The sequence below is a fragment of the Periophthalmus magnuspinnatus genome, chromosome 23 (assembly GCF_009829125.3).
Source record: "Periophthalmus magnuspinnatus isolate fPerMag1 chromosome 23, fPerMag1.2.pri, whole genome shotgun sequence".
NCBI lineage: Eukaryota > Metazoa > Chordata > Actinopteri > Gobiiformes > Gobiidae > Periophthalmus > Periophthalmus magnuspinnatus.
The window spans coordinates 19,976,412-19,986,693 of record NC_047148.1 but is presented as its reverse complement, the minus strand read 5'-3'; the positions used below and the strand labels follow the sequence as shown (position 1 = coordinate 19,986,693).

Here is a 10,282-nt window from a genome sequence, read left to right as displayed (position 1 = left end):
TGTGACTATGGTAGTTGTGACATTCTGGATGTTTCCAGTGTGGTGTTGGTCAAATAAACACATATACATACAGTCAAGGTGATGAGAACAAAGTCATAATGTTGTCAAATGTGACTCACCGATAACTGAGACAGGATACATCCGCTGTTGGGGGGGGGCTAGAGACAAATTCAGCTTAGGGCCCCCTGAAAGCTAGGACCGGCCCTGTCTCCCTCATTATGTCTGTCTTTCTCTCTCTCTGTCTCTCCTTTCCCACATGTCTCACTGGGTGTCAAACTCAAACCGCAGATCCCTGTGAACTTTACACAGGTCTACATTCCCAATCACGTGCTGCTTAGAGCTACAAATACCTTCCTAGTAAATATAGAATTGAGTTTAGGTGAAACATCGTGGTAGCAGCGCCCTCTAGCGGCTCCAGCGCGCGTTACAGCAGCAGTGAATAGGCGTCGCCATAGTGACAGGCTCCGGTAACGTGCAGAGTGACAGGGGCTTTCCCGACAATCAATAGAAACATCAACAGCACATCAACACATTTTGTCATTTTCAGTTTGCTTTATTTGTCTCGAAAGCTGATCTTTGGATGGTTGCCAGAGAGATCGTGTCTTCTTTTATCGGATTATGGACCGTGAGCGGCCGCTTTATCCTGGGAGGCCGAAGATTTGTGCGGTTAGACGGGGAGGAGTCAGTCAATGCACCGCTCGCGTGAACTGAAGCCAGGCCATGAACAATGCAGGCGATTTAACAAAAACCCTCTCGAAGCAGTGCAAAGAACACACTCCCACATTACAGGTAAGCATGCAAAGCAACAATTTAACATAAAGGCCTATTGTTTTGCAGCTGCTTGTCCATATACAGTAGTTTAGTCAATTTACTAAGGGTCAGTTGTTGTTCTGCAGCCAATTCATGATGTGCCTGACCATAATTTAGCTATTACCCCTTGCCACATGTATTTACTTTTTGTTATTTGCCTTTATAAAGCATGATTAGAAAAAATAAACTAGTTAATCTAATTAAGATGGTGAACAAAAGCCACCCCTAGATCTACCAGGTTGTGTTGCCAATGAAGGCCTGATCTTGTGTTTGTGCTGATGTAATGTATTGGCTGCACCACCCTTGTTCCAGGATGAATGTGGAAGTGAACGCTGGCAGGGGGGACACTTCCCGGAGGAGCACGGGCACAGATGATGCTGCAAGAGGAGGAATGGATCATCAAGTGCTGCCATTTGAGATGTACGATTCTGCAAGAGCCAAAGTAGCTGCGAACCTGCGCTGGTTGTTTGCCAAAGCCTTTGGTCCAGGTATGACTGACCACTGCTTTGGGTTAATTAACTGTTATGAAAGGGAATTACTCTACTTATAATGTTGTAGTAGTGTTTATGACCATGTAGCTGCAGGTTTGGCTCCAGTTGTCAGTACACAAAAAGCAGTATAAGTGTGGCTTATATTTGTATATCACAGCTCTGTCAATACTTTATTACTGCTACACTCAACCCAGAAACAACGAGCAGCCAGCAGTTCAGATATCGTGAGCCTGTCAGATTAAGATCACTGGTTTTCTCACAGGTCACTGGGCTCAGTCTCTGCACTGATGATGGCTGGTAAAAAAAAAAAAAAAAAAAACAATCTAATGATTGTTCTACATTGGCGTGATGCTTGGGTATTTGTCTTTGAATGGAGACGTATACTGTATATCATTAAGAATCAAACAAATGCATTCTTGATATCAGAATTGAATGGACTATTGCTCTGTGAAGTCAAATACTGAGCCACATCATAGTAAAGTGGTTAAAGGATTGTATCTATATGTTTAACCCTCAGTTTAATTGGGCATATATTGATCATTTACCCAATACATATGAATAAATAGCTTTAAGTATGTTGTTGGCAAATAACTTAACTTTTTGGTGTATATTTATTTTCCACTTAAAATACCTCTGTACTACAGCTATAGTTATTATACAAACTGATCGGGACTCTCCTTATATCATTATATTTGTTTATTTTGGCCTTTTTACATAATACTGCTTGATGAACAATGATTAGTAAACTGACTTGCACAGATTAGGCCTCAGGTGGACTCAGGTAGATAATGAAACATTATTATTAGAAACAAATTTCAGAATGATCTTGGTTTTACTCAGATCAATCATTATTAATGCAACAATAAGCCAGGAGTCATTTGTTGGTGAGCTGAAGGGAAAGATTAAACGAGAAAGGAGAACTGCTAAAAGCATTTTCCTTAAATAATACTGAATTTAGTGGTGGAATCTCTCATTTGATGTACAGAAATAGATAGTCTACCTATGTCCATAGCACACACAAGCCTGTCTGCGCCCACACCACCAGCTTAACAATCCTTGGCTTTAAGCTTCTGGCTCGTCTATTGGCTCTGGAGATACTTTCTCTCAGGCTGTTTACCAGGGCAGTGCAATCCTCTACTCCGGCACTAGTTTGTAGACACACTAATGCCATGACAAGGACAGTTGAAAGGGAGCTACTTATGTTATGTAACAGAGGGGTGTTGATTGTCACGTGTTTCAGGATGCCTGTAAATGTATTTGTTTTATTTTATGTGTCTCATATTTTAGATGACATTCCTTCAGATCTTCAAGACCCATTTTATACCGACCAGTATGAACAGGAACATATTAAGCCTCCTATCACACATCTTTTGCTGTCTGCTGAGCTCTACTGTAGAGTGTGCAATATCCCTGTTCAACCAACTCCCCTTCAAAGGCACAAGTCTGTCATTCAGGCCTTATCCAGAAAGGGCTTATATGTCCTGGAAGACGACGAGACTCTGGTCTCTGAACTGGATCTTACTTCAACTCCAATTAAAATGGTGGGTAAACTTAGTTCCAACAATAATTCACAGACAAACTGAGAACTTTTGCTGTTATTGTCCCGTGTTTATTACAAAGAAATGATAGAAAAGTCACTACAGTGGCACTGTCACTATCTCAGCTGGTAATTTGCCCGTCCAACCCTCTGTTAATTAGATAGATTTAAAATATGTTTTCATTTTACAATAAGGCACATGCTTATTTCATAATAATAATGTTTATTTTGTTTTTAGAGCTCTCATATTCAGCTCATTGATACCCTGATGACAGGTTACACAGAGGAAATGATAAGTGTTGAAAAGGTGGTGTCTGCTGTGAAACGCTTTATGGAAACCAGAGACATGGTGTTGCCTTTGGACTTGGAAGATGCTATGATGTTTTGGATAAATAAGGTAAAATATGCTATACCAAATGTCCATTTGCCATTAAGTTTATAAGTTATCTTGACCATTTCTGTAGGTCATCATTAAACTGAGAGGATTCACTGAGAAAGAGCAGAAAATGAAGCATTTACTGGATTCCTCTTGTCCTCAAAAGGTAATCCACACTATCCACTGTCATAGTTGATTTTGTCTTGGTAGATAGATCGTTTTAAACAATCAAACAGTCTTAAATAGGATTAATCCTGCCCTGTGTATAAGTTTTGAAACCCTGAACTGTTTGTTCTTCCCATGTGTCTCTCCTCAAACCTTTACTCCACTCCATAGTGTCCCTCCAAATGGTATTGGAAACTTTTACCTGTAAGTTTAGATTGTACTGTAAATTTAAAGGACATTCACTTAAATGCTGTGTCTTGTTTATTTGTTACTAATTTTATAAATATATATATATATTATTAACTTCATATGATTTTTGTGCCTTCATGTTTTATAATATGCCTTTATATTGCATGCTTATTTTTTGTTATTGTGAAATTCTTTCAGCCATTAAATGCATTCATATGTTCCTCCTCTGCATTGCTTACCCATTCCTCAAATAGCTTTATATAAATATGTTATTAATAAACATTTTCTTTTAGGCACGTTACCGCAAGGATCAGCATTCTGGACATCCTTATCCACACTTGCCCATCTTAGACAACTTTTCAAGTTTCGTCTGTGTTGGTATTTCTCTGCTGGCTGTGGTCCACTTCTATTGCCCTGAGCTGATAAGGCTTGAAGGTGGGTCAGAGGTGAATTTACATAAAATGGACGGATGTGACATTGAATGGGAACCCTTGAAGAGCCTATAAAACATTTCTACACTTTTCAAAACAGTTAGCAGCTCTAACACTCGTGACTTTATCACATTATGAAACAGAAGAAAAGGACAAAGTAGAATCACATAATTATTTGGCAATACACTTTTGATGAAGCACTCAAACATACCACTAAGTACAAAAATGCAATTTCATTTTTTTTCTCAACTAACGTCTAATTTTTTTGCTTTTAGACATCTGTCTCAAAGAGATTCCCTCCACTGCTGAGAGTTTGTCGAACATTCAGCTCTTGATGAACTTCTCAGATGAATTTCTGAACAGATGTGTCTACCTCAGGCCTGAGGACATGCTGTATTCTCCTCCTGTGTTGAAGGTGAACAAACATAACTCAGATACATGTTTACTACACACTTTTTGAACACCACTGTGAGTTTCAATATCTGTCTTTCTTTGATAGATTAACATCATGCAGATCATTGCTGAATTGTTTTGGATTTTTGAAGTTGTGAAGCCTGATTTTATGCAGCCTCGAGACATCCCTGAGAACAAAGATGGTATCATTTTTATTACTATAACTAGCACTTTTCTCTGTATCTTATTTAAATATTTTGTCTCAATTCTATTTGTCTGTAGTAAGGAAACTACAAAGCTCAAATACATTGAAGCAAAGATTTTGGACTTCAAATTCTGAAAATACCATTACTAGATCAACAGGCCCTCAAGGAAGGTATGTATCTAAGTGTGTATGCATGTTTGTGTGTATGTGTGTATGTGTGTGTGTGGTTTGAAGTTTATGGGACAAGGAATAATCTGATTCTGTGATAAAAATATTACAATAACTGTGCTTTTTTCAGTTTGAATGCATGTTCAAATTCATCTGTGCTTCCACTGTGCCAGAAAGAACAGAAAATGATTGAGGATCACACTCTAGGTCTGTAAAAGTGATATACATTTCATTAGTTACAAAAACAATCTAATTTGACTTATGTGTATTCAGGGCAGAGAAACAGGTCCAGCTCATTTGGCTATGAAGAGCATGCTACAAACTTTGCATGGCCAAGGAAAACACAGAGGTAATATGTGTGTTATAGCCGAATTATTAAAAAAAATATATATTAAAATTGTCCTTTTGTCATTCCTGATCCAGGCCTTTATCCCAAACAGTGCCTTATGCTCTACATTATACCATGAAGGAAAATCCTGATAGTTTTAGCTTTCCCCGCTCATTGAGTAAAGACAGTTTAGCATCCAACTTCAAGAGCACAAACCCAACACACATGCTGGGTTCTGGACATCCACGCAGACTGAGCGGACATAACTTGTTAAATTATATCCGCTTTGAAGATGAGGAGGAAGAAATAGAGGAGGAGGAGTTGGTGGCCATTATCAATCCTACTACACTGTCTCGCCACCATCATCAGAGTGAAACAGAGCAGCGGGTATTTTATTCAATGAGTCCCCCCAGAACAAAAACTACACACACCCCTGTTGGTTTGGATAGATACCCTATTTCCACAGAACTGTCACCAGACACATATTTTCTGGAGCCTTTAATGCCTGCAATTCCAAAGCCAGCCAAAGAAAAGAGTGTCCTAGTGAATAAGGAAGAGGAGAGTGGTGAGTCTGGCTCAAAAGGACCATTTACTGTGAGAAAAACTCCGACCAGTGGCTCAGGTGCTCCTCACAGACCAACACTGCTGTATGAGTCAAACTCTAGCTCCAGTGCTGGTATTTCCTTGAGAGCTGTCACACAGGGCTCCACAGACCCTGTTGACCGAGATAGCACAAAAGAATCTCACGGATTTTTTCTTCACTTGTCAGAAGCTCCAAACGATGATAGTCCTTTGTCTTCATTGGGGGCCAGTAATGACTCTGACATCGAATACTTCACTGAAGACAATGAGGATGAGCTGCAGTTAGTCGAAAATATGCCTCAAAGGAGGTATTACAGAAATAACCAGAGCCACTTTGGAGAAGGAGAATCAATCAAGCTGGGAGAGGACCAAAAAGTGAGCGAGTGTGATGATAAAGAGGACCATAGTGAATGCTCAAGTCCGTGTCTCAGCTCTGTGTCCTGGTCAAGCAGTGGGACTGGTGTCAAAATGACAAGTTTTGCAGAAAAGAAACTGCTGAAACTTGGACTACATGGTGGACTTCCTAGTACTAACAGCAGTTCAAGGACCACACCAGATGACCCAGAGGCTTCCCCTTGTCTATCCTGGCAACTGAAAAAAAGTGGGAGCTCTTACTCACTTGGTAAAGAGACCTGCAAAGAGTCCAGAAACATTACAGTGAATGCACCTTTAAACCCCAGTCCTATAGCGCCAGCAGAACTCCTGGAGCTTCACATGCAGCTGGAGGAAAGGAGACATGCCATTGAGTCTCAAAAAAAGAAGATGGAGTCTGTGTCAGCACAACAACGACTTACGCTGGGAAAAGCAGCATTTTTAAACATTGTCAAGAAGGAACCAGGGAGAAGTGACACACTCCCATTACCCATAAAACATGGATCATCAGAGCTAAGGGCTGCCAATAAAAGAGAAATAAAAACACAGAATTGCAAGGATGATTCTTGCCTAGAGGATTTAAAACTTAAGGCAAAATTAAATGAAGGAGCACAGCTGATAAGAAATAATGAGTTGTCCCAGGACGCAGGACAGTGTTCACGCTCCATAGAAGTACTTAATGAAGCTATTTCTTCAATACAGCAGCAAATAATGCAATTGTCCCTACAACAAGATATACTGATTAAACATCGCTCTGTGCTTCCTCCCAAATTTCAAACTGATTTTAGCACAACTCCCAACATTACATCCACGGCATACCCTGCTAAAGAGTCCAAAGCTTTTGTTGTTAACTTTGTAAATAATGATGACAGCAGCACCTCTTTGAGATGCCCACCCAAACTTAGCTCCAGTCAGCGCAAAGCCTCCAGTCAAAAACAGAAAATAGAGAAAAAATGTTTGGTCCTAGATAAAGAATATGAAGAAGAAATAAAAGAGGTAGTTGAGACATGTAAAACTGAGCAAGACATAGTTAGAAACTGCTCCTGGAGCATTTGTAATGATATTAAACAGCAATGTGTTAAACTCAAAGCCGGACATTTGCCAGTTCCATCACATAATCCAGTCGACTCAAGGAACCCTACAATTGGACAAGATCAAAACAGCAAATCAGAGCTTCAAAGTCTTGATTCAGAGAATGAGGCTACTGTTGTGGACAGCAGTGCCAGGATAAAGGCACAGCTTATTGAGGTTCACCTGTCGGAGATTAGAGAAGACACAGAGCAGAATTCTGCTGATGCGGAAACTGAACAGAAGAATGCGCTGGGATTCTTTTTTAAGGTAATGTTTGCATGCCTGAAATGTGTGCAATGGAAACAAAATACTTAATGCAGTTGTTTTCTAGGATGAAGAGAGAACAGATGAAATGGCCAAGCGCCGGGCTGCCTTTCTCATTAAACAGCAGCGTAAAGCTGAAGAGGCAAAACTTCGAAAACAACAGCAAGAAGCTGAAAGTGAAATAAAGCGTGACGAAACAAGGTAGGTGGACAGGATGTCACGTTTATAGCAACAGAATATAAGTGTAAACTCGACCCTGTTTTTTAAGGCGCAAAGCAGAAGAAGAGCGCATTCGTAAGGAAGAGGAAAAGGCCAGACGGGAGATTATTAAACAGGAATATCTGAGGAGGAAGCAGCAAATGCTCATGGAAGAACAGGGCCTGGTCAAGTCTTTGCCAAGGACAAGGTCCCGTAAAAGCAGACCCAAGTCTCTTCATAGAGGATCAAGCAGCGTCTCTAAAGGAGCCACCACATGTATTCTTTAAATTTGTTTTGGAAGTTTTTGTAATATGTTGGTGACTTGCTGAATGCATTTTTCTCACAATATCTAGGTGACCTGAGCAGTAGTCACCTTGGATCCACACACTCATTGGTCACTGAGGTTGAAAGTATCATTTCTGTGGAGTCTCAGTGGTAATACAATTTTACATTTGTGCTTTAGATTTAAATGTATATTTTAGTGGTAAATTTGCTCTCATTATTTCTTACAGTGCGGAGTCAGTCTGCTCAGTGGAGTCTTTCCCTGTCCTGAGCAGGACATCAAGCAGGAACATGGAGAGAGACTGGGAAATTGGATCCATAACCTCTTCAATCACTTCAGCAGAGTACACTGGTAAGGGGGTTGTACAGTGTAGCAAAGTAGTGTAGTTGTTCTTAATGACATATCAGTAGAGGCATGAATGTCAGGGTAAAATAAAATATGTGGACCTGTGCCAAACTATTGATCTGCTTTTACCTCATAGGTTCACTTTTTATTTATTCCCAGATTTTTGCTTTATAAAGTTGGTATTGTAAAGTTGTCACCACCATTAGTGAATTAAGTAAATGTGTGTACAATAGAAGTGAATAATTTTGTTAAATGTTGATGGATAATTTGCTGTATTACACTATATTGTTGACAGCATCAGAAGCTATACATTGAAACTAAAATGTGTTTTTTTTCAAAACAGGTCCAAAATTATTCAAAGAGCCAAGCTCTAAATCAAATAAGCCAATCATCATAAATGCCATTGCTCACTGCTGCTTGGCTGGCAAGGTCAATGAGACACAGAAGAATGTAATTCTCGAGGTCAGTGCAATGTTTTTGGTTTTTTTTAAATTCTGAATATTTATTTTACTTTGTTCCAGTTGCTTGGCCAAATACTGAATGTCACCTTTTTTAAATACCACTCACCCTGTAGGAGCTGGACAAGTGTGAATCCAACCATTTGATCATTCTGTTTCGAGATGGTGGGTGCCAGTTCCGAGCCATTTATGCATATTCCCCAGACACTGAAGAAATCAGCAAAGTCACTGGCACTGGGCCACGCAACATCATCCATAAAATGATTGATAAACTGTACAAGTACAGTTCTGACAGAAAACAGTTTAGTATCATTCCTACCAAGTCTGTTTCTGTCAGTGTGGACGCACTGACCATCCACAGTCACCTGTGGCACATTAAGAGACCAGGCAGTGCACGCAGGAAGTGAAGGGCAGATTTTGGATTTATCATTGGTATTGGGCTGGACCCAATCATAAGAACAATGAAGTCGCATTACAAATTCAGACAAGGCTAAAATCTTTTTTTGAGGGGCTGAACAAATTATTTATGAACAATTATTTCTAACTTATTCTCAATTCTGTCTTTATAGTACATACTAGCTACATTATCTCCATAAATACAGCAACAGGAAATACACATTTTGCCTCATGTTAAATCAAAAGAAACATTTCCATGTGACCAGGTTACTGTTCAAAGGACACAACTCGCCTAATCATTTTTAATGAATAATATTTTGCTGCAATTTGAACATTTTTAGTAGCACATTCATTGTGCATTTTTAATTTTTACAAATTAATTGGATTTATGACGAGCACACGTGAAAAAAGATACTAAATTGTAGACTCGAATTATGATTTTGTTCCCCACAACATGTAATCTGTACCCACGCTTTAGCCAATTCATTCCCACTATGTTGCCAACATGTACAAATGTATGTATAGTACATTGTAGTATCTACATGGCCAGTGTTGTTAATTACTACTTAAAGCCACATGGATAATTTGTTTAAAAACGCAGATGGAGCGCTGTGCACCGCTCTATGCTCAGCTGCAGATGTACTAAAGGACAGGATTTGATGTAATATTTGTTGGGACAGAGCAGAGACTGCAGTCGATGGTGAGTCACAGATCTATTTCAGATAACATTTTTTTCCAACAGCATTAACATCTCATGTGCAAACACTGGGGACATTTAAGGACACTGTCATGTTGACATTTTCTTTAAAAACAGCTCAGTAGAGGAGAGTGTGGAGGCTTATTGTATATTGTGGGTGTTGCAGTGTTTGCTGTAGTGTTACGAGACTGCTCCGTTGTTGCTGGTTACGACGGTCAGATTCCCCAAAAGTAGCTGAAGCTCTTTCTCGTATCTGCCCAGGACTCCTATGGCACGCCTTGTGACGTAGCTCCAAAGGTAAAGGAGTTAGGGGCTAGGACTTAGGAGCTAAGAGTTATGATCTAAACTGATCTGGTTAGTGATCAAATGTGGCTCATTCTGAATCAGAAGTTATTTTGACCCATGCTTAAAATACAAGGACATTATGAAAACTATTGATTTGCGCAGGGTTTCAGTTTAAAAATTAAGTTCTTAATTTGTGGGAACAAATTAAGAATGTGGGTAAGAATTACATGTTGTGGGA

At 39.6% G+C, this 10,282-nt stretch overlaps 1 protein-coding gene across 1 annotated transcript; it reads left to right on the top strand.

The window, feature by feature from the left end:
- The first annotated feature begins 431 nt into the window (after positions 1-431).
- Positions 432-9,769, top strand: LOC117392067 (calmodulin-regulated spectrin-associated protein 1-B-like). Its single transcript, XM_055231893.1, has 19 exons — positions 432-789; positions 1,123-1,298; positions 2,589-2,842; positions 3,077-3,235; positions 3,303-3,380; positions 3,551-3,583; positions 3,862-4,003; positions 4,275-4,414; positions 4,499-4,595; positions 4,675-4,768; positions 4,896-4,972; positions 5,039-5,114; positions 5,189-7,385; positions 7,450-7,583; positions 7,651-7,856; positions 7,934-8,015; positions 8,093-8,214; positions 8,552-8,670; positions 8,783-9,769. Exons 2-19 carry the CDS (start codon positions 1,124-1,126, stop codon positions 9,071-9,073), a joined length of 4,476 nt encoding a protein of 1,491 aa, XP_055087868.1. The 5' UTR covers positions 432-789; position 1,123; the 3' UTR covers positions 9,074-9,769.
- The last annotated feature ends 513 nt before the right edge of the window (positions 9,770-10,282 follow it).